This window comes from Microchirus variegatus (genome assembly GCF_963457635.1).
Source record: "Microchirus variegatus genome assembly, chromosome: 20".
NCBI classification, from domain to species: Eukaryota; Metazoa; Chordata; class Actinopteri; order Pleuronectiformes; family Soleidae; genus Microchirus; species Microchirus variegatus.
Window position 1 is genome coordinate 13,000,611 of NC_139821.1, and position 25,626 is coordinate 13,026,236.

At 42.8% G+C, this 25,626-nt stretch overlaps 1 protein-coding gene across 1 annotated transcript in view; it reads left to right on the forward strand.

Moving 5' to 3' along the window:
- Positions 1-237: 237 nt before the first annotated feature.
- Positions 238-25,626, forward strand: part of LOC310941622 (PDZ domain-containing RING finger protein 4-like) — a gene marked incomplete at both ends in the record, with an annotated part of 36,627 nt that continues 11,238 nt past the window's right edge. Inside the window, 3 exons of the mRNA XM_083906808.1 lie at positions 238-306; positions 22,897-23,171; positions 24,025-24,127. Coding sequence (XP_083762934.1) covers positions 238-306; positions 22,897-23,171; positions 24,025-24,127 — 447 coding nt within the window. The remainder of the gene's footprint in view (positions 307-22,896; positions 23,172-24,024; positions 24,128-25,626) is intronic.

Below are 25,626 nucleotides of genomic sequence, written 5' to 3' on the forward strand. Positions count from 1 at the left end.
CTCGATATCGGGCAGTAAAAATGAAATGCACGTGCCTGTGCTGTGCTCCGAACGACAGAGCGGATCTTTGAGGAAACGAGAGGCGTGGGGGGAGCCAAGGAAGAGGACCCCGAGTGTGTTTTGCCCCAGGGGGAGCTCTCTCTCTCTCTCTCGCTCTCACACACACACACACACACAACTCCAGACAGCAAACACACACTCCACTGGGCACTTAGCACCGTTTCCCTGACAACTAGAATGGGCTGCAATTTGTGCACCTTGCAGAAACGGGAGGAACACTACAAACTGCTGTATGAGATCGCACAGGTAAGTGAGACTGAAAGGAGCGGAGAGAGAGAGAGAGAGAGAGAGGTGTGTGTGGTGTGCGCTTGATGAAGAGCATCATCACTGTGATAAACTTAATGACATGCAGAGGCAATGATGGGGAAAATGACAGGAGGGATTTGTTGTCTGGAAATAAGTGGATTTCCCTGCAGTGTGCGAGAGATGGTGGGGAAAAGGAAAGGAAGGATGAGTTGGAAAGAAAAATAATAGATACATGAGGGAAATGTACAAAAAAAAATGAATTACTTCCTATAGCAGCCAGGCTGAGAGCATGTGTGTGTGTGTGTGAGAGAGAGAGAGTGTGTATCCCTCTCTCCATCAAAGTGAGTGGAGCTAGTTATTTCTCAGGAGATGTGAGAACAAGTTCAGCTGTTCTTCCCCGCGCTGACTCCGGGGGGGATTCATCACCACGTCTCTTCTGCCTGTGAGAGAAGCAAAACAGTTCAAAGAATAAACCCGGCAGATGTTTTCTGCTATTATTTTTTTTCTTTCCCCACCCTTTCTCTTGTGTTGTCTGTCAGAACTGGACTTGATTCTTCTTCTGAGCCTGATTATATTGCAGTGGTCATGGAAAGAAAATCCCCCATAATTTTAATGTTGCATGGGCAGAAATGACATTTTTTATCTTGACAACACACCGTCGTTTTGAGCGATAAAACGAAGTTTGGGCTTTTTTTTTTTTGCAATGCAAAGAGCAGAGACGTCGCTGATGGTAAAGAACCACGTGTTCCCGGGTTCCCTCTGTTGTTGAGTACAGTCCAGAGTGAACGCAGGGGCAGCAGCAGCAGTAGCGAGGACTCATTCATCATTTAGTATCTTACACTGTTACAGACAGCAGGGTAAGAGGATACGGCATAATGAGAATGCGAGAGTGTAGGACTGCTGCTGAATACCTCCCTTTTTTAGTTTTAACATAGCATCCGAAATATCCATTCCTATTAGAATCTGGCAACTCGCGTGCAAACTTCAATGCGTTCAATAAGCTAAAAAAGGGAATTGTGATTAGTTTTTGTCTGGTCGGTGCATGAGCTGCTGCTATTTTTATGAACGTTTCTCACAGTGCAAGTCCCCATGCTCTAATAATAATATAGAGGAGGGACGTCTGTGCAGTCTGCAAGAAAATTAGCCGTGTCCATTAAAGGGAATTACAGGAGAGAGGAGATCACGGCACCTTTTGTGTTGGAGAAGAAGTGAATATACGGCCCAAAAACAAAAAGGGCACAGGGTTTCTATTTGGCATGCCAGAAATAAACAAAACAGATGTCGTTCCGTAGTAAGGTGTTTTGGTGGAGGTGAGTTTGGCAGAAACAGAAGCACCTTATGGTTTTTTCCTCCTATTACTGCATCACACTGTAGGTGTTCTGGCAACAGTGGCAGTAGGAGTAGTTTGTGTGAGTGAGCACAGCCACTTACTGTTTTCACTCCGCCTAGTGTGTGTGTGTGTGTGTGTGTGTGTGTGTGTGTGTGTGTGTGTGTGTGTGTGTGTGTGTGTGTGTGTGTGTGTGTGTGACAGTCAATGAACACCTATGGTTCTCATTACCATGTGTGAAAGAAAGGCAGAGGGGAGAGGAAAAGAAAGAAAGAAAGAAAGTGTGTCACTGTGACTCGTGTCCCAAAACTCAGAGCTGAAGGGATTGTGCAAATCCGGAGAGACTCCTCGACAATCCCTCTGTCTTTTTTTATTTCTCTTCCCTTTTTTGTCAATCCAAACTAATTTCTTCTTCTGTCACCTTCATTAGTGCAGCTCTCGCTCTGCCTTTCTCACACACACACACACCGCTACATATTCCAATTGTGTTTTTGTTCTCCCATACGCTCAATGGTGCCACACAGAGAGTGTCGAACACCACTCAGCTCGTTATACCAGTCAAAAATCAAAGGATGCCAATACAGAGGCAGAGCTAAAGCTGGGCAGAGCAGGTGTGTAATGACACTACGCTCTTCATTTTTCTTGTCTTTCTCGCTCGTGACCAAATGGATGTTCAAACTGGACCTTTCCCAGTGACTTGACGCTGTTGCCCGTCATCTTTCACTTCAATTTATTTCCATTAGGGAGTCGCCTCATCTGGTTTGTCACAATTATCGTTTAAACAAGTATCGTACGGGTCGCATTTCGATGCTTTATTAGCCTCGTTAGTGAGACATCGCTCTGCCGTACAAGCTACAGAGCCATGCTGTACGTGGAAGAAGCAAGTGTTAGTGGGTGTGCACTTCTGACATGCCTGTTGTTATTTCGCAGCCAAAACACGACAGCTGCTGAGATGAGTGACATTGCTACAGCGTCACTGAATCAATTAACAAATTCAAACTATACGGAAAAACGTCTCTCAAGACATGGCCACTTAACCCTCTCCCCAGGTTTGTTGTTTAGTAGAGGAATTAGAAAGTGTGTGGGTGAAATCCTCTCATTCACCAATTCAGAAGCTCAATCTGAATGATGGAGGTCCATGGTTTATTTTTTATTCCAGTTCTAATGATACATTGTGTTCGCTGATTGCGTTAGAAGGCTATTGGATGATTAGAAAAACCCTTGAAAAACACTTGTGCATTAATGTTAGCAAAGCTGCAAAACAGTTTCGCTGGTTCTTTGACGAAAGCAAAGGCTGAAGGGCAACATTATTATTTCTAATCTTGTCAATGTCTTGACTATATTTTCCATTCATTTTTGCAACTCTTTTGATGAATAAAAGTGTGAGTTTTAATGGAAAACACCAAAAAATTGAATAGGTGACCCCAAACCTCTGAACGGTAGCTTACATTTTTGAAATAACAGCAAATTGGTACCTTGGGTGTGTCGGCATGAAGTATTTTTGATGAGTTTCCTGCTGGCAGTTACCACACGCTACATGCTAATTGCTTTTTTATGTCATTGTCTGTAATCTACTGCCTAACCCTGTCTTGTTTAGCCCTAACCCTAACTTGACCCTTTCTATGGGCTCTAACCCTAACTTCACTTTATGAGCCCTAACCCTAACTTCACTCTTTCTATGGGCCCTAACCCTAACCTCACGACTACCTTGTGCCTAGTTGAACGGTCAAACACCATTTGATCTTTGGGTCGTATTCAGGGGTTGGACAAAAGTGACCCATAGTTACAGTTTCAGTAGTTCAGACAGGTTGGACTGCAGAGATGTGATTTTGTGGGCACATCCCCATTGAAAATAATGTATTCGTTCAACATGAAAGATGCTGCACGTGAACAGGCACTGATAACGTTTTGTATGAGCTTACATGCCGTTTGCACAGCAGCCAATTTGACATGCTTTATCGGGAAAAGTGCACGCATGCTGAAACTGACTGAGCGTAACGGAACTTAGCAGTCATACACCTGTGATTTTCCTGTCATAATGATTGCCGCGCGAGGCGTTCACATGAAGATCATTGGTCGGCCTTGACCAATCGGGAGCTATCTTGACAGTGCCATTAAGGGGAACAGAGCCAGAAAAGCCCAGTGCGGCTATTAACGATTGTGGCTTATTAGCTGTGGCTCACCATTCAGTTTTAGGCAAACTGTCAAGGAGATGATTTGCAGGTGGGTGTGAGACAGGAGTAGATGGTTGAACTTATTGCACCATTAGCACCTAATAGCTACTGACAGGCCATCTTCCAATATGAAATAATGTACAATAGGACAATGGGAAACTAAATGGCCCAGTACAGAGACAACAAAAGCATGAGGGGTGACTTACTGACTGTAAAGTGTTTCTTGCATCTACAGTAGTTTCCACAGTGAAATGCTTTTCCAAAGAAACAAGATTGAAATTCATATTGATACATAGAGTCGTGTCAGGACCGGACACGTCCCGCATCTTTCATTCTGGAAAAAGTAACCTCGTATTTCACGGGGAACCGTTTCCAATTTTCAGCCCTGCAGCCCCTGCCCCGGCCTCTCCTACATCACAGTGACTATCTCTGTTCACACAGCTGCGCCGTCGTGACGGGGCCGCTGGAGGCTTGACCTCAGCTGCCGAGCGGCCACTGACAGATTTATGACTCTCATCAGACCGCTTGCAATTGTCCGTCGTTTCATTGGTGATTTTGCATGTATGTGTCTGCGCGTACGTACAGCCCTGAGCGTTCACCCATTGTGTGTGACTCCGTCCAGACTGTAACAATTGCAGTGCATATTGCGCTTGAGGCTTTGTTAAATTGTCCCAGAGCCTCTGGCCTTCAAAACCTAGGGTTGCTTTTTTTGTTGCAACACAAGTTAGTGCCATAAAAAAAAAAAACATATCTACACACGAGCCACTTACTATGAGAAATTGACCAATAAATTGTTGTAGCCAATAATCAGCTGTGTTTTTAAGCAGATGCAGATCACCACTCTGCACTGAGGCTCCACATCCATGGCTGCTTTTGAGTCGTAGCAAGCCTTGCACAAATTACAGGTCAACGGCCATATTTGCTCATTTAAAAGCCACTTTTGCTGAAAAGGTGTATATATGTGGATTTTCTTCTGGAGACTCTAAAATAGCACACTTTAGAGCAGGAGTGTCATACATGCAATTCGACCACAAGTGGGCCGGAGAGGTAAAATAACAGCATAATAACTTGTAAAACAAGTTTTTCCTTTGTTTTACATTTGATGAAGTATCTTTTTGCAAAAACTTTTTGCACATTTCTTGAGAAAAAATAAGTGCAATTTCAGCAATATTATGCAAAAGTTTCCACATGTGCATAACAACTTAACAGATCACAGTGGATCTACAATGGCACAGAACATTTTAGTCCCAGGTATCTGAAACTGACGAATACAGCATTTCACGTTATGAGCAGACTGTGATGTGACAGGGCCGGATTGGACCCTCAGGTGGGCCGGTTCTGGCTGTTTTTAGAGAGTGGCTACTGAGAGTTAAGCTGAGTCCACAGCTGCTTGGAGGTGCATTCAATGACCCTCAGAAAAGAGGTAGTAATTAGGTCTCTTGAAAAATAGGTAAATATACTTATTTTCATTTAATTTCTGGTGTTTCTTGGCTGATTAGTTGACTATATTGTACATTTCCTTGATACTACTGGCCTTTAAACATGCACTATCCATCTACCTCTCCTTTCTACCCCTTGTCTTATCTTTCTTTGCCCCATAATGAAGGCCATACTTCTAATACAGTTTATGTTCTGACTCAAAACAGCAGCAGGTTAACAAGGCAGCGAAGCAGTCTACAGTATGTAATCATAAGTCCTAATTATTGACTAATCAGAGGATATTGCATATGTTGTTGTGGTACATATGTGGGTTGCATGTGTGCGGTTGTTAACGAGGCCAGTCCTTGATGTGGGGGTGTGGGGGGGGGGGCCTGTCCTCCGGAGACAGATGCTGTGCCACATGTCCAGCCTGTGCGACAGCATGGAAGGGGGGCTAGACTGACGGCCCTTCTTCCCGCCACCACATAGGGGCGTCCTGAGAGCGCCACACAGAGCAGGGGACGCTGTGGTCAGACCCACACAGCCGTCGCGTCCATATGTCCACCTCGGTCCTGGGCTGTGACTTCATCCAGATAGGAAAATGAAACATGTCGGTGCCTGGTGTTGCTCCCACCGTGTCCTCCTCTGACACGCTGCAGCCGTATATATCATCTTTGAATCATCTCCGTCATCCAAGAGTGACCATGAAAGAGAAGTATAGAAGGAGCTCGAGTGAGATCCTTGTTCTGTAAAAAATGTGCTCCATCCCCAGCAGGGGATGAAGAAATGTGATACCACCTGACTTAGCTGTACCATTTATCAGAGCGGCACACCACATGGTCCTGAATGCCCTGTTTTCTTCTCTCTGTCTCTGTAATGGGATTTTGAGCTTTGCAGAAAGTATTGGGTGAGTTGACCTTTCCATTTTTTTTTCTCTCTCCCGCCCCCTTGCAATTTTTCAGTCCAACAAGTTGTTCCTCTGTCTCTGTGGGTCAGTGAGCTTGACCTTTTCACCTGTGTGTGCAATTCCACGAGATAAGTCTCTCTCTCCTCCTCCAACACACACACAGAGAAAGTGTGTGTCAAAACTATGGAACTATACAGAAAAAAAGAGTGACATTGCTTTTAATAAAAAAAATGCAAGCGGTCCCAGATGACAAAACAGATAATGCTTTTATTCGCCCGGCGGTGTTGAATAATAAACTTGGGCAATGATGTCCCCCCCCCCCCCCCCCAAAGATGTCGAGCGTTATGGAGATGAACTCAGATCATCTGGTGTCTTCCATCATGGTTATAGTTGCTCGTCGGAGCACAGCATGGCGATAATGATTCCTGATTTAGAGGTGCATATGGCCTCATCGTCGGCTCAGCGGGTTGCACGAGCACAAAAATAAATAAATAAATAAATATGAACGCAGACAGGAAGTGGGTGATTATTCACGCGAAAAAACGGCGACTTAGTGTTGTTGTGTCTGCGGTAGATTAGTTTTTGTCAGTGAGAAGTGGGTGTAAATAAGGTGGATTCGTATTCCGATACAGGGATGATGATGATACAAGGCTGTATTATGTTGTGATTTTTTTCTTTCCTGAGTGAAGCGCTCATAATAAAAATAACAACTGTATTATATGCATGCAGAGGCGATTCTAGAGTCTGTAGGGGCCCTAAGCAAAAATTTCCCAGGGGGTCCATCCAACCTTACATGGAAAAACCTGAAAAAACATATATAAACTGAGTAAAAAATATATGCATTACACTGTAAATAATCCTCTTCATTTTCCAACTTGCAGAACGATAACTTCACACAGGTTAACGTGAGGTGGGGCCCCTTTAGGGAGGTTTCCTACTGAGATGTCATTGCAAATCGCCCATTGTTTTTTAAGGGGGGACGGGGGAGGCGGCTGGTCACTGCACATTTCAGTAAAAACAGCCCTCAGGCTACGAGTGTCAGGGGCCCCCATCAGCCCGGGGGGCCCCGAACAGTTGCCTGCCTTGCCCGTTCACAAGCTGCGCCTCTGTATGCATGCACAATACGGAGTGGACTGAGGGGATATTGAGCTTGAATACAACAGAAAACCAGTGTCAAGACTACTTGCAATACATTGATACAGTGCTTCAAAGAATCAGTACGGTATCATGTCATGAAATATTGTGATTTTTTTTTTTTGACACACCAAGTGGCAGAATCTGACGAAAAAGCTTGTTGTCTGTGCACTGAGGTCTGTCTCATAGGCTGTAAGGAAATACATACACAGCATTTCCTGGCATGTGCGTACAGTGTGTGTATGTGTGTGTCAGAGAGAAAGGGAGGCAGGGGTGGTGGGGGGATCACAAAGTCAGTGGCATAAGGAGGGAGGGGGGGGGGGGGGTGTAAAGTCGCTGTTTCGCTCCACTAGCCAACAATCCCCCTGCTTTGGCTCTGATAAGCCTGGGTTGAAAGCCCTTTCTTTGGGTAGAGTGACTCTTCTCACCCCTGCCTCCTGTTTCCCGTCCAAACACGGCGAAAGGATGGACACGTTAAGCGTGTACACAACTACGCGGCAATGTCAGAGGCAGATATGGCCTATTTGCACACACAGCGTTGCATATACTTGTTAAACCCGTCCATTCATCACCTTCTTTTCCTTTTTTTTAACGACTCTGTAAAAATGTCACTCAAGCTCTCGGCAGCAGACAACAGGAACTTATCAGTTGTTATCAGCCTCCAGCCGATTTACCATACTCACCGATCGGGGGCCAAGTGGCCTGTCCCAAGATGATAGGAAAACGGGGGGTGAGGGAGAGAGCGAAAAAGTGTAGTGGTTAGAGCTGAGGAAAATGGGAAGTTAAGGGGGCGAAAGGAACACGGGATGTGACGATAATGTAACAAGAGAGAGGAGATTGAGATAGAAAAACAAGTACTGTGTAAAATTAGGTGGTCCCAAATGTGCTGAATTGTCAGCCTCACCTCTCTCCAAAACCCAGTCTCACCTTCCTCCTTTTTTTTTCTCGTCCTCCTCCTCCCATTACTTATCAGTTGCCAGACACAGTTTCAAGTCTGTTCCGTTCCACTGCCCCTGTCTGTCTTGTTGCCGCTTGTCACCATCGCACACTCATTAATACACTTTGCCATTACACTGCATCTTCGGCAGAGTGTGTGGACCCCGAGAAAAAGACTTGGAGGCAGCCTGTCATTCATATGTGTGTGGGAGAGAGAAAGAGAGAGAAAGAGGGGAGGGTAATTTTGTCAAGTATTATGTGGTTTGAAGGCAACCTTGTGTAGGGAATAACCTAATAATATACACCTTATGGCCACACACCGCAGGGGCTATTTTGTCAGGTTACACAGATGTCAGGATTAATCCACCTGGAGCTGTTCTGGACAAGTTGCAGGCATTTTGCACTACATGACATGCAATTGTGCAAAAAAAAAAAAAAAAAAAAAAATCCCTATTTATTTATCTATCCCTGTAGCTTCGGGAAAGTGCTAAAACCCAAACTTGTGACACATAAAACCCTTTATTATCCTTCACACGTGAGCAGTTTCGAATATACCAACTCACCCATAAACGTAGTAAAATTGTGAAATCTCAGTCTGAGGTGTGAAATATAGTCTTAATATGTGCCGTAATCTACGCTGAACGCGAAGAACTTCCTTCCTGGCGACACTCCTCCTTGATTATGTGTTTATGTTCTGAAGTTTCTTTTTGTTTTTGCTGCACAATAACAAATCAGGGCCTTGAATCTTGTATCTTTTCTCACTTGGCAGTCATTGGTGCAACTCTCATGTGAGACCAAATGTCACTTTTACTATAAAAAGAAAACCTCCTCTCACTCTGCCAAGAATTTCTCCATCATGCATCATTATTAGAGGGGGGAGGGGCTGTTTCTCGCAGCTATGTCAAAAAGAAAATTTTCTGTAATTCGGGGCCGACAGCTGACGAACCGCCGCGACGTCTGCTTTGCCGCATATTGTCGAAGCGATGTTATTTCATGCGGCATGTGTCTCAAAGAGGTGTTATCTTGGGAAAAAATGCAAATGCAGTTGTTGTGGCGCTGCCAAGTTTTGTTTTGGACCCAGAGGGGTCGATGCCGGGTCCAGGTGGTGTGAGGAGGAGATTTGGTTACCACAGGGTAAGGGTGTCGAGTTCCCTCTTAACCAACTTGGGTTTAGTCGTCATTAGGCACTTTCAGAGTCTGCCGTCGAGTCCAGTTACAGATAGAATGACGGCAAACCATCTGCATAGTAGGGGGGATGATTACATTTAGCGGGTGTAACCATAAGCCTTGTGTTGATATGGGAAATGCCCTCAGGACTGAGAGTGGCCAAAGCACTGGATGGATCTTTTGTTGTTGTTATTCACGAGCAGATGTATATTAGATCGCGTCTCGTGTGAGTTTGTGAGGAAATATACAGTACTTTTTATTTGGCAAATAACAAACTGAATTTTCTCTGAGAATCAATCCGTGTGCTGCGTATGTGCGCCTCTGTTTTTAAAGTTTAGCGTTACTTTAGAGACTCATTTTAATAATCCAGAGTCACGTAAAACATAATGTCACGCGTGTCTTTTTTCCGGTCAGTCGTCATGCGTTAACATGCGTTAACGTTGACGCCGTTAACCGCTGCTATCGCGTTAACGTGCCCAGCACTACCAAAAAAACATGTCTGATTGACAACATGACACCCCTATAACAGACACTCATGAAGTAACTTTGCAAAATAAATGGTTTAACTTTAGTCGCTCTGAAAATGACATGGTTAAATTCAGAGACAGTGCATAATGTTATGTACACTCAACATCCAGCTAGTTCAATGCGTTCCAATGCGTTTAACATAATATATAAATATACTTATATGTATATATAGGTATATGTGTATATATATGTATATATATGTATATGTGTGTGTGTGTGTGTATGTATATATAAATATATATATATGTATGTATATGTGTGTAATATATATGTGTATGTGTATATAGGTATATATATGTATGTATGTGTGTAATATATATATATATATGTGTGTATATAGGTATATATATATGTATGTATGTGTGTATATATGAGTATATATGTATATATATATGAGTATATATGTATATATATATGAGTATATATGTATACATATATGAGTATATATGTATGTATATATGTGTATATATATGTATGTATATATGAGTATATATGTATATATTTGTATGTATATGTATATATATGTATGTAAATGTATGTATGTATATATATGTGTGTATGTATATGTATATATATATGTGTGTATGTATATGTGTATTTATATGTATGTATGTATGTATATATATGTGTGTATGTATATGTGTGTATATATATATATGTATATACATATATATATATATATATGTGTGTGTATGATATACATATGTATATGTGTATATGTGTATGTATATATATAAATATATATGTATTTATATCCTGATTTGTATTTTTTTTAAAGTCAATCAGTGACTTGACTGCAGTCACATACTACTACCAGACTGATAAATATTGGCAGTGGGTGGTGGTGGACGTGATTAGCCATTCACGGTGTGTTTCACTGTGAGCACAGCTGAAGTCTCGATGATTGAAGGTGGTTGAATGAGAGTTAAATTGCAGTTAAAGTGTGTCTCTCACTCAACTAGCCAACCATGTTCTTAAAAGAAAGTATTTTCTTCATCGCAGGAACAGCTCCTCTCCCCTCACCGTTCACAGTCAGTGGCGTGTTAAGTCGTTTCCTTTCTTCACCAAAGGGCAGACTAACGAAGCTTCGTGTTATGAATAATGCTAATGGCTTAGGTGCTCCCAGTGAGCATAAATGTGTATCTATATATATGTCACTTGAAAATGGAACGAGCAAAGGTTTAGTGGGAGGCTCGAGAAAAAAAGTTCACACCCAGGATTTAATTTTATGCACAAAAAAACAGCACATAAATCTTTGATTTTCCTGCTCCCCGAGCAAAATGTTTTCACTTCCCAAGCTTTAGCATGTTTTGCTAATTATGCCCCTGCATCTTGAGAGCAGGTTCTTTTTTCTTCTTTTTTTTTGCCTTTAACCAAGTTTGTGCTCATCTGAAAAAAACGATTCACAGCAAGATTGCATCCACTGGGGGATGCCTCACTTCTGAGCGCGTGCGAGTTTTCATTACAGTATCACTTACACACGGTGAAACTGCTGTAGAATAACTCTCCCTATAATGAAAAGATAACCAACTTGGTCCTGTTTTTCACTTCCATAATTATGAGTATACGAACTACTTTAAGCAGCCAGATATGCTAAATGTCTAAGGGTGTATTTTTTAATTATTATTTCATGACCAAGTTTAGTGTGTAAAACAAAACAAAACAACTTTCTTCACCATCTTTTAGGTCATTTATTTTCCTCAAATAACAGATGCACATTTATTGTTTCATAATGAACATGAACAGCAGCTGGATGGTGCATATAGAATTGACTTCAAGGTCCATTGTGTAACATTTAGGGAGAGTTTATAAGTGTATTGCATTTTTGCAGCCTGAACACTGATGATGTCGCCTGTGAAGCTCCTGCATTCACCCAAATTATGAATATGGAAATGACTACTAAGGAACGTCAAGGAATAATCCAACTAACCTCAATAAAAACCTATAGATTACGCTATTATTGAACACCAGGCCCAACATTTTGGGATTGTCATGTATTCTATCAAGCACTTGGTGGTGGCAACCTACATTTGACCTCTGTGACATCTGGAAATAAAATAAAAAATAAAGCCACTTAGCTGCTACAGTAACACAAGGTTTGTTGTTCACATTTCTCATACAGAGTGGCAACACATAACCTCTTTGTGAACTCGGCCGTCTGGATGAATTATGTGGGTCTAATCTGTGACCCCCCGAGAGCCTAATTCAAACTCATTGCTGCTGTGGTGTTGAGGGGCTGAAGGCAGGGCCGCGCCATTGTTGGGGTCCAGCTCAGGGGGCCGTTGTTTTAATGGCGGACGAGTGATTAATGGCGATCTAATGACCGCGGGGAGGACGCGGCGCAACAATAGTGTCCTGATACATAGCGGGCTAAGTGCGATAGTCAGTCGGAAACAACTATCTGCATGGCCGCGCACACACACAAGGACAGACCAAAACATCCCCATTAATCTCCATACACACACAAACACATTTATATGGATACGGATGCGCGACTTGCACTGATTCAGCCGGAGAGGGAAGTTTTTCGCCGTCATCCGTCGACAACGCACGACAACGCACCCCCCAGTGTGACAAAAGAAGGCTAATTTATGCATTGGCAGCCTGGTGTGTGTGCGAGGAAGAAGAATGTGGCAGGCGGAAACTGGATGCTCGCTCGTTGGATTGCGGTAATTGTGATTCGGTCGCCGGGACGTTGAGGGTAATGAATGTCTTGTTGACGCAGTTTGTCATAACCCGTGCCATTCGCGGCTGCTTCAGGACACGGGGGCCTATTAGTTAGAACGCAGACACGTCGGTCCTGCCGTGATGTATGAGCTCACCATTAGGAGGGCATTAGTCATTTTATGAGAGAAAATGAAGACTGGTCAATGTTGGATCAGATTGTGCGAGAGGTAGAGTGAAGTACACCTCGATTTTAACTGGATTACCGAGCAGGAAGCTGGGGTTTTTTTTCTAACCCATATGAAAGTATCGTGCACACGCATCCTGTCGTGTGTTCGCGTAGTGAATACGTGGAGAAATACTTGTACAGTGTGAAGAATGCAAGCGAAAATCCTGTGCCACACTGGGGAAGCATCTGTATTCAATGACGCTTAATTGAAAGGAAGCCTGCCTCGCGTAAAGAAGCGGGTACAAAGAGCAGGAAACGAGATGGTTCTTAATGCGTTCGCTGACGGATGATAACCTTTGATTTTCTCCCCCCACTTACATCAGAAATGGCTGCTTGGAATGACAGTCACAAGTCAACAGTCTCTGATGTCTGCATGAGTGTTTCTACTACTGGTGGTGTTGAGAAGGGGGGGGGGGGGTAAAAGATAGACATGAGATGGAAAACCTCCAGAGACGCACACAAGAAACAGACAGGTATAGAAACGCAAAGTGACACGGTGTCTGTTTTTTTTTTTTTTTTTTAAAGGGCTGGAGAAAACACACTGTTTTTGTAACCCATGCTGCTTTTTTGAACTGAAGCCTGACAATGACAGACGTGTGTGGGGGGGAGACAAAGAAAAGCGGAGAATTAAGGCAATAGAAAATATTTAATATGATCAGATCGAGAAAGGAAAAGATTCAGTTAAAAATCAACAGTTCTTGGGGGGGGTTTTTAAGCAATGATTTTCATTTTAATTCACAACAATGACAGAAAATGATATCACATCTGGTTAAAGGTGCTATATGCAAGAAAAGTATTATTATTAAAGGTGCATTGTCATAAAATCCTCCTATTATGTCACAGAGACTCAGGAATAATGTTCATATAACAAACTGAACTCACCAACAACAACAGTACAGACAAAACATTTGCATTGAAAAAAATCTTTTGCAGACTGCAAATCATGTTTATGTTTTGAAATCATGTTTTAGCATGTGGCGCCACCTACCGCCGTCTACCGATCATTGCAGTCAGCAGAGTCTCAGCTGCCGAGCAACCACGGGTTGCCAGTTAGGTCAGAAAACGAAACCTAAAAGACCTCGGTATGTATTTTGAATTTGAATGTAGTAACCGTTTTTGGCCACATTTTTACATATGGCATATGAAACGTAGTCATAGTGTTAAGTACACCAATTTACTGTGGTTATAACAATTGGTTCGTATTTGGCAAAAACATCGTTCCATCCGCTTTATACTCCACATGAGGGTTGCGGGGTTAGCTGTGCCAATCTCAGCTGACATAGGGCGATATACCCTGGTCTCCAATTTACCTAATCCCCTTATTGTATGTTTTAGGACTGTTTGAGGAAACCAGAGAACTCACGCACAACCTGGGATTGGCAAAACATCTACTGTTTTAAAGAGGTCACGTCACAGAGCTGCCCAATGACGCAATAACATCAGTACATCATACACAAGTCAGCCAATCTATTTGTATATTATATTACGGCTGCCTGAAAGCCTGGTCTGGTAATCTTTTCATTTTAGTCTCGGGGAGTCAACGGCGTACGATCGGCCGCAGAGCAGCAGAGTCAATCTTTTTTCAAGGACACTTGAGCTCCGCAGGCTCCGTGATGAGTGGCTTCATACCTGGCCGCGAGCAGCTGGGTGACAGTGTGTCTGTGCCTGTTACTTTTTTAGCAGGTAGTATTGAACGAGGGACTCGTGGGAGGCAGCGAAATAAACCTTGCGAAGTCAAGATCCAGAAACTGAAACAAGTGCTGTGCTGTGAAAGGGCGTTCCCAGAGGAAAAACGCGGTCTAATATGCTGCTTTGCAGACACAGTGTGATGTCGAAGGGGTTGACCTGAGCGAGCTACTTAACATCCGTCCCTGCAGTTTTTAAAATCTATTTATTATTATTTTTTTAATTCACATTTCATGTTGTCATGTGGTCTTCCTCATGCAGAACTAATTGGTTGTTTTTGCCCCCCCATTGTCGAGGAACCCGTGTCTTTGAAAAACCCGGTGAAGGACACTCATTATAGCGAGTGTACTCGCGTGGAAATGGATGCAATCACAGGTGCGGACAAGCACATAACCACACACGGGAAGAGCGCAGTTCGAATGAATGAGGTTAGGAATAAGAGCTCTGAGCAGGATCTCCTTGAACCCGTTGTGATGGCTTATCACACACACACACACGTCTGGTTTCCATGATTTCAGAGGACATTTCATGTCGACTTAGTCTAACCTTAAAACAACCTGAACTTCATCCCAACCATTCATCCTGTCTTCACCTTAATATATAATCAGTGACTTGATTTTTGTCCCCATTATGAAGACAGGTCCCATAATGTGAGTGTGAAAACACACATAGGTCCCCACAACATTAATAATAACCGGAACAAACACACACGCAACCGCGAGCCACCAGTGCCACCGTGAACACGAGCACACACATCACTTCTCTCGCTCTCCACCACAGACTCCTCGTCTGATTTGCATTTTTGTTAACACTCTAATTGCCTCTCATTAAATACCTTGTCACTTTGATTAATTGGTGCGATAGCGAAATGTAAAACAGCGGAGCGTCACAATGCACGTTGAACTAGAGGCAGACAGAAAATGACTAACAAGGCTGCGAAAAAAAAAAAATTAAAGACACACGGAATTGAATTTAAGCACTTTTAAAGTTGTCAGTTTCGCTTTCGTTTTAATTGCGAAGTACATCTTTTACTCTGTGAGTAAAAACGCTACAGTTTAGTGCATGATTCTCACTTCTAGACCTGTCACAAAATGCATCATTTTGCTTTCATATACAGCTATTTATGTGCCCTAACCCCTAACTGATCACTGGTCAGACCTGCAAGACAATGGCTGTCGTGGTCACCTACAAGACCACTGACATAGATGCTAAAATGGGACGAAAAAAATAATCTCTGGCCAGATATAGTTAAAAATGACTGATAACCACAAGAGAGCAGCAATTTTACTCTGCACTGTCTTCATGCTCAAGCTTGAAATTGGCTGTTATTATAGTAAATTATGTTGTTCATAGCTGCTCTCAGGCAAATCTTAAAGCTGTGTGGGATTATAACTCCTTTCATATGTCATACGGCATGTTGCAATTGCATAGTGAGAGATAATGACAGTTGTTTTTTTCTGTACTTACTTCAGATCACTTGGATTTTAATTTAGAAAATCGGAAGCGCAGCTAATTAAAGGTTTGAAGAAGTATTGTGTTGTGGTAAAAACCAAAGGCAACTTTCTGACTTGCAAAAGTCCACTCTGGTAATTTCCAGAATTTGTTTTTGTCACTTGTCAGTGAGCCTGTGCCTGTGTGCGAACGCAGCAGTCAAAGAGAGTGAACCAGGGATCGGTCTCCTACATGCTCAACCCAGGTGTCACCAATCCAACCTGGATGTTCTGGACAAATCTCCCACTGCATTCATCATTATGTGAAAGTGCAAGTTCCACAGAATGCCCATGCATTTTTCATGTCTGAATATGGCTCAAGAGATACAAAAGTCCAGTCGGATGAGAGAGGCTGTCAAACGGTTGGAGATGCTGACGGGGCACTCTCTCCATGTTGAGCAGCAATCACAAACCCCCCAGGAGGACATACAAAGAAATCGGCGAGCTACAAACCTCTTGGAGATTTCCAATTAAATGTGTCTACGGTTGGTACGGTCGGAGGTAAACACAGTAATTAGCTCTTTGGATTAGCAAATGCATTGTTCTTGTTGGATTGTCAAAGTGAGTTTGCCCTTGAATCTACTTTGCAATTTTTGACGATTCATGTTGTACTTGGCGGAATATTATTACTTTGATGGCCCATCCCGCCCCAAACAGACATACCATGGTACAGTTTGGTTTGGTACAGTACGGTTCGAAATGGTTAAGCCCTAAGTACCTTTACTTGGTTGGCGGGGGGTCTTGGTGGCCATGTCAGCAAGATATGTATCGTGACGCCAAGACGTCAAGCTGCAGACTTTGAAGAAACACCGGTCGCAAAGGAGTGGGGGCTTTTCTGTCACCTAATCAACTCACTGATGTGGCTCTAGCTCCGCCCGTGCCGTTGCATTACTCTGGTTCCCCAAGGGAAGGATTACGGAAAATGGAAATGTTGGGGAAACGCAAACAAATATGTATCGAACCGAACCGTTTCCACGCCAGAGATGAGCCTACATTTCGCCTGTTTTTTTTAAACTGAAACTAATCTCTTTGAGAACCACTTACAAGCCAACACGCTAATAAAACAAGCTGTAATCATGTTCCTCTTAATCCTTAGTGGCAACGATGATCTGCTTTGAAAAAAGACAGTTTGTGTCATTCTCTTCTGCTGCTTTTCCCCCCCGGTTGCTTGTCGCACACATGCATCAATAGCATAGCGTGGTATTCTCATCCCGCACAAGGTAAGGGTCAATGTGATTCAGCTGACCGAGCATGGCCCACCGGTTGCACAGCCCGCCACTCAAATTTATGGCACCGTCGTCTCAGCTCCGTTGCACCGTGGGTGATATTGCATGTCAGAGACTTTTATTATTGAAATGAGACATTTATGACGGAAAGCCCTCGCCACAGGAGATTGGCCTCCTGAATCATCTCAACGCAGCTAAAGGAGGACAAGAAACGAGATTTGATTATTGAAGTAAGCCACCTGCGCTTTTTCCCCACTCATCACAATGTGCCAAATTCCATTCATTTAAAAACAAGCCTGCTCATATTCAGGTGAAGTTCAGAAGAATCACAATCTGGGAGAAAATGTGGCGGTGTTGAACACCATGACTCCTCAGGGGGCGGACGAGGTCGATGTTGAATAGGCAGGCGTCGCTCTCTCTCCTCAGCAGCTCCATTGTTCCATGGTCTATTGTAAGCCTGTTCAGTTTGAGATACTGGCGTTATTTGGTCAAACACAGTTAATGGAAACGGCTGCATTGTGGGGCCGTTTTTTTTTTTTTTTAAGTCTGTTGGGAGCTGATGTAATGTTTTGTGTGCGTTTGCTTTCCATTTGCTCACAATGACACCATATCTGTCGGATTTTTCGCTGTGAGGTTGAGTGGTTTCCATCACGCCGTTATCTCTGAGCAGCAAACACACACACACACAAACACACACACTTGCTCTAATCTCAGGGCTTTTCTTATCACTCCCGTTTGAATTCAAAAAGGGGGAAACAACATATAGCCATCTTTGGGACCGGATGATAAATCCCTGCAATGCATTTAAAGGTTGACATGAGCCCTAGTATTGCGCATATTGCGAGCCTCAGGTCAGCTACTGATTGGCGCTCACCGTGCCATCCCGTCTCAACACATGTAGCAGCCATTTCCACACTTTGGTCCACCAGTAAACCCTCACATAGTCAGTGATGTGTGTAATTGGTGCATCACAGGGAGTAAAATGTTACATTAATAGCTGGTGGCCTAGACTCGCGGTTTCCAATACGTTACCTTTAACAATCTGTGCAGAGTTGACATGTGTGTCCTCAATCCTCGCTCTGAGCACAAGCTAACAGAGGAGAAATTATTACGAAAACAGAATTCAACATTTTGCAAATGTTCTATTGCTAAGCTATCAAGAAGTTATAGCTATAGCTACTGAGATTTGTAACCTTTCCAGGTCATTCTTGTATGTCACAAACCGACACATTATTATTCGAGTTTCAGTAGTATAGCTAACTACAAACACTCAGGGAAAATCTGCTATCTAACTATATAGCATGAGTTAAAAGTGCATTATGTAAAGCAACTGGCTGTAAAATCCTGCTAATATGTCACAGAGACTCAGGAATAATGTTCATATAACAAACTGAACTCACCAACAACAACAGCACAGCCAAAATATTATTCAAAAAAACATTTTGCAGACTGCAAATCATGTTTTGGCATGTGGTGCCACCTACCGCCGTCTACCAATCACTGCAGTCAGTCGAGTCTCAGCTGCCGAGCAACCACGGGTTGCCAGTTACGTCAGAAAACGAAACCTAAAAGACGTTGGTATTTTGAATTTGAATGTAGTAACCGATTTTTGGCCACATTCTTACATATGGCACCTTTAACAGTTTAACCATTGTTCCCGAAAACGGGCCCAAGGCACCGCAGCCATTTTGACATCCAGTTTGAACCGGAAAAAGCCCAGGTGGTGATCATATTAACAATGGCACTGTTACACTCGTGTACAATCAGTCAGAACAGTGTGCCAGTGAACCAGTATGCTCTGAGAAACCGGGAAGCCTAAATGGAACATAGGCTCTGAAGGCTATAAGAAAAAAATGACATGTACTCACTTAACACTCATGCACACTTCTTTCTCACACACGCCAACACAAACGCTACATCCTCCTGAACTAGTATGCCACCTTGAACCTTGACCTTTAGTAAAGAGTGTTCGGACAGACACAGAAGGTCTAGTTTAGGGCTACTGGGAGCCATTTTTTATTGGCAAAGGTAACCTTTAACTTGAAAGGTATATGAAGACTCCGCTAGATTGTTGGTTCATTACAGCTGTCCCCGTGGACCACCGTGACCTTAAACTATCAGACTACTTTTAGAGCTCTTGTAGAGCTTTCATGGGTTTACACCAGGTGATATAGTGGGTTGATATTGTCTCTCTCTGTCAGCTCGGTCACGGGACTGAGCGATGAGGACGTGGAACCAGTAATAAAAATGGAATTACCACTCGATATTGATGGAATCCACTCACCCGCACGTCTCGGGTACAGATATTGCACTCGCATGTATAGCTCGATGTATTTACACGAACGCACACAGCTGTAAAGGAAGAATGCACGGTGTGACTAAATTAAACAACCCATTGTGAAGCAGCCTTTGCAAGAATAACAGGAACTCGTACAGAAAAGGTTGATACACAGAACAGAATTTGGGCATTTTAATGAAATAAGTATGGTACAGTCTTAGTTGTCATTTATGTTTAACATACATACATTTAAAAATGACTGTAATTTATCTGCTCCTCTTTATCTTCTCATTCGCAAGTTAATCAGCCCCACACTGTCTACATTCGCTTTACAGTACACGTCGGACGAAATTGCGCGATGCACATGAAACGCATAAAGGCTATGTCTTTCTCAGCCATTATCGCCAGGCTTTGTCACATCTGCTCGCTATTAATCAGCCCCCAGTTAGTTCATCAACAGGCAGATTGGAAAAAAGAGGAACAACAGCAGGTAAACACTCTGGCAGGTGTCACTGCACAATCACTTCCTGCCTTCCAGAGCGTTCGCTCTGATTGGAGATTAATGTGTCCATCTGGACCTCATTACAACTTAGAAAATGTTGTGGAACTTGCTCTACCCTGCCCCTTTTCAGGGATACACAAACTGGGTAGTAAAAAAAAAAAAGAGTTAATGTGTCTGGGGCTGTTATGATGCACAAATGTGACATGGCAAGATTATAGAGGTTATAGGTTTGATGTCATTTCCACCAAAGCCGCAGATGGCAGGATGTGCATTGATGGGCAACCTAGGTTGAATAAACTTGTGTCATTCATAAATAATGTATATAAGTATTGTTTATAAGTTCAACTTAAAGGGATTGTTCATGTTTTTTGGGTGAGCCGACGTTTCCCTAAACCTACCTGGGAGTCAGATATTCACTTTCACGTAGTACTTTTACATGCACAGTTTCATCAAGCTTAGTCCCACTAAGACGGGCAATCGGACAACTTACCAACTATACATGTAGAGGAGAAAATGGATTTATTGGCCGTCTGTATGTCTGACTCCGCCTCCGTAGGTGGCGCTGTATCTCTTTATAAACTAGTGTGTCTTGAATCAGTTTCCTGTTGACCTTTATGTCGCAGAAAAACAAACCGCGAACAGCAAGATGGCCGGGGAGGAAATTTTGTCTGACTCCAGTCAGACTAAGCATATACATGCAGAAGTAATCGGACTATGAATGGCATATCCAGGTATGTTAGTCTAGCTTGATTTCAGTTGGACGTAGTCCGACTAAGGCGGGCAATCGGACAACTTACCAACTATACATGTAGAGGAGAAAATGGATTTATTGGCCGCCTGTATGTCTGACTCCGCCTCCGTAGGTGGCGCTGTATCTCTTTATAAACTAGTGTGTCTTCAATCAGTTTCCTGTTGACCTTTAGGTCACAGAAAAACAAACCGCGAACAGCAAGATGGCCGGGGAGGAAATTTTGTCTGACTCCAGTCAGACTAAGCATATACATGCAGGAGTAATCGGACTATGAATGGCATATCCAGGTATGTTAGTCTAGCTTGATTTTAGTTGGACTGTGTTTACAAATTGTTATATTGTCTTAGTCTGACTAAAATCAGACTTTTAACATGCATGTAAACACACTGATTGATAACATGGATGTAGGCAGGGACAGAAGGAAAGCCACTGCTTTGAAAACCACTCACTTTTGCACCAAAGTCAGGAATTGTCAAAGCAAAGTCGTTTACAAACTTCAGGTTTTAGCCAAATGGCTTGTATCTAACGGCAAGAGGAAGCAGCAGACATAACCTTAAAATTCTGTAAATGTAAACAGGCATAGATTTTATTAGGTTTGCTTTTTTTAGTGGCCGAAAAATCTGCTTTTCCGTCTGTCCCTGCCCAGCAGCCACGTTATCAGTCAGAGCATCTGTCTGGCTCACAGGCAGTTCCACAGAGGCAGAGCCGTGCGCTTGACAAAGTGTGTATTAATGTGCTAATGCCACACGCAACCGCACTTCGAAGTACCTGATCGCTATCCCTTAATGGTGACGTCCAGTAAACAATATGGGGATCATGAAGGAAAACCACACTGCAACTGGAAGAATGTCACCCTTTCACATTGCTACTCTAATGAAGCAGACATTAGGGATATGACATTTTAAGCTCTCGACAAAAAGTCTTGACACATTCAAAATCGATGCAATTAATCAATTTCGGGGTACGACAGGCTGAAAGTGAACTTGAGCAAAGGCATCTCGCGCAGGGTCTTGTAACTGGGTCAAACTAAGTGACAGCGTCTTTGAGATGAAGCGTGTGACTGTGTTTTCGGGCGAACAACGTCTTTTTCTAAAGTCACAAAGTAGATGCAGCTCACTAAAAAACATATTGACCCACTTATTTGCAGCTTTTTTTTTTGCCAAAATCAGTATCATTATGCTATGTCTGATGGGCCTCTGGATAGAATGCAATGTAAATAATGCATGTAAGTTAGACTGATTTAAAGAAGAAAATTGGAGCAAAATGGAATGTGATTAAATGAGCTCATTAAAAACGCTTCTGGGAGTTTTTTTTTTCCCCCGCCTTCGACAAATGGAACACAATATAGAGCCTATATAAATTTGGAAGTAACCGCAAGTTAATTGAAGCACAATTATTGTGCTTCAATAGTGAGTTGCCGGTCAGCAATAAAAAACGTCTTTACGTGCCGGGAAAGTGTTCCGTGTAAAAATAAATAAATAAATAAGCAGAATGTGTAATGTGCTCACTCAATCAAGAATGATAGGAAAAGTGCAGTAAAATACAAAGCACTTAGCGTTACCGGGAGTTATTCGGCACATAAATATGGACGCATGTAAAGTTACAATGAGGATCAGAGGTTTTGAAGGAGAAACTGATTGCTTGTGAAATAAACGTGCCTTCAGAGATTTTATATACAAATGGACATAGTCTTCCGGGTTTCTGTTGAGAAGCCTCCAGAGTCACAATTTGACCGGTGCCAAACTGGTGTGATCTTATTGGATGTGTCAACGCATGTACTGTGCTTCATTGTCTATTCTTTAATGAACACATTTGACATCATCAATGCATGGCAACCAGTAAATACCCTAAGTGAGAATTAGGGTAATTTCCCCCAAAGACTTCCAAGGAAAACTGGGTTGGCTAACCCTAACCCAAACCCTAACCCTTATTGAATTAAGCATGCGTATATTTCAGACTTAAATAACCTGAGGATAAATAAAAATTCAGTGATAGTTTAGTCTATATGTTACAGGAATCATTGCTATTTCTACAAGGGCATTCTGTCGGGATAGAGTACGATTAGTGTCCTTCCACTTTCCCCATTAAACCGACGGCGCAGTGTTTTCTATCAATCATTTTCTCGACAAATCCCTAAAGCCGGCTGCCTCTGTGATCTCTCTCCATCCTCAGGTGAACGGGCGTGACTTCTCCAAGGTCGACCGCGATGACGCGGTGGCGGAGACTATCAGGCGAGACCCCATCGTTGTCCAGGTCATCCGGCGAACCCCCACCAGGGCTGCGGCCGCCGTTGCCCACGACCACTGTGGCGGCGTGCCACAGGACGCGGGCGTCACCGACGTTTGCACGCAGACCGACATCACCTTTGAGCACATCATGGCCCTGGCTAAGCTTCGGCCCGCTACGCCGCCTGTGCCCGACATCTGTCCCTTCCTTTTGTCTGACAGGTGATGATGGCAAATACTGAACGTGCAACTGTAGCGAACGCATTAAAAGTTGTAGCTGTGATGGTATTTACTAAAAGGTAAATAAGTGTAAATGGCACATAATGAGATCACATGTACAGGTTGGACAATTTATTTGATGGTACTTATTAGGCAGTTGTATCATAGAGTGGAACTCCCCAGCAGAGTTAAGTACTTTGTCCCTGTGATATCATTATGCAGAGCCAAACTCGCATGCCGTAATTGCTTCTGTGTGCAACATCTATTTTCTTTAATGGGAGCTTTTGTTGGGGCGATTAAAAGCCAATGGGCTGATCGAGCTGACATTCTGGCGCGGCATCCGTTCTCTGGCTATTAATTGGGCTTTGCTGGGCAGAAAATGAAATCAATTTGTCCCATAAAACTACAAATCTGCCAGTGTTGGTCAATGATTATGGGGAGGCAATTATCATGGTGACAATTTACAGAGGTCAAGGCTTTTATGGCGCGAACGGGTGAAGTCTACATTGCCTGGTCAGAGTTTTCTCCACAGAATGAGATGCACATTGCGAAGAAATACTGTATGTCAAATGCATATGCATGTGCCAATAATACCCAGGGAGTCTCAGGCACCTTAAATCACAGCAAGTACTCCATAAAATAAAAACTGTGTCAATAGTTTTAGTGTAGCAACATGTAGAAGGAAGAAATTTAATATAATTCCCAGAAGTCTGCTAAAAATTGGAGTTAACGGTTACTTTTATTACTATTTCTTACACACTGGACATTTAAGAAGCGTCCTGAAACATATTTAAATAACGCCACGCAAATGAGGACATGCATTAACTTCTTCTAACGTCTTCTGTTTTTCCTCCAGCTGTCATTCCATCCACACCATGGAGCACGAATTCTATGAATGTCCTGAATATCTGTCGAACACCCCAGCAGAGGTGGAGAGGACTGAAGAGTACGTGTATGAGGTACATTTCTGCATTGTTTGGATTTTTCCTTAAATGTACGGATATAGTCTATTCCACACTCATACCGGGACTTTATGATGAACCATTTAAAAATTTGTTCACAATGCAAAGTTCTTAATTTTCTGTATGGCGTTTAGATCTCATGTCACCCGGTGACATTCCTGTGCTGCTGACAGGAAGTGATTCAGTTTATGTGTAGACAAACGGAGGCAAAAGCAACATTGTGCTAGTAAAGTGAGACAGCAGCAAACAAGGTTGGAGTATGACTGAAAACATTTTTTTAAAAAAAGCACCTTGGAAAAGTTTCAGAAGCAAAGTCTTCTGCTCAAAAACCAGGTCATTCATGAGGTTGCCGCTGCTGTATACACGCAAACGCTCCCTCTGTCAGGTCTGATAGTATTGCTCGATGAAACCCGGGGGCAGAATAAGAACATCATCATCAACAACTATAAACAAACGATATTGTTAAGCATGGCAGCTGTAAGGGTAAAATGCTGGATTCAGCTTATAAAATAAACCCTTGTTCATAAATTCAATTGCAGTTCCCCAATGAAGGACAGGCACAGCACAACACTTGTGAATAGAAATGCTGTCTGGGTTATTTGTGCTTTTCTGAGTTGTATGATTAAAGAGGTCTGAAGGTTTTTTTTGTTTTTTTTCCAATGAGGCCACCATTGTGTCAGGAATACAGAGTCCCAGGAGATGATCCAAGGCTTGCGCTGTTTTTATGATGCTCACGAGTCCCATAACAATACAAGAAAAATTGGCTATCACAATAATACAGGAAAATTGGCTGCCCCCTTTGCTGGAGGAGCACACTCTGTTTGGATTGTTTCGTGGAGCCACGGCACCGTCCCTGAATTTAGAAGAAAAGGGGCTCTTCTTCATGTAATGGCACCGAAAGAAAAGGTTTGAATTACTTGGGCACTTCACTCGCAGGCAGTTTGTTTCCCTTTCATCATGAACTGTCCTTCGCTAAAATTTGTTCTTTTGACAGCCTGAACAGAAATTGAGAATGGTATGTGGCGGACAAAAAAATGGTAGATGATGATGATGACGATAATAATAGCTATGGTGGAAATCGACAACAAAGTTAGATTTATGAAATCTGACAAGGATGTTGTACAGTACATTTATATACAGTATTGATATACAGTGGCAGGAGTCTTCTTCTTCTTTGGTGTTTTAGAGCAGTTGGCATCCATAATGGTGCATCAGTGCCTTTTTCTGGATGTAATCGTTCATCTGAATCCATCTGTCTGTCATTATGATGGAAGTCAGAGTGTCGTCAGTGCCATGTGTTCATCTTATAGTCATTTATTTACTCATTCTTTACCACTTTATCCTCCACGTGCCTCGAAGGGATGAGGATTTAGACCAGGACTGGGCACTTTAAACTGAAGCTAATTGTAAAATGTGAGATGATGACCGCATTGTATGAATGATCACTGAACCTTGACTTTTCCTGATGTTTGGTCTTTGGTTCTGGGTTTTTTTGT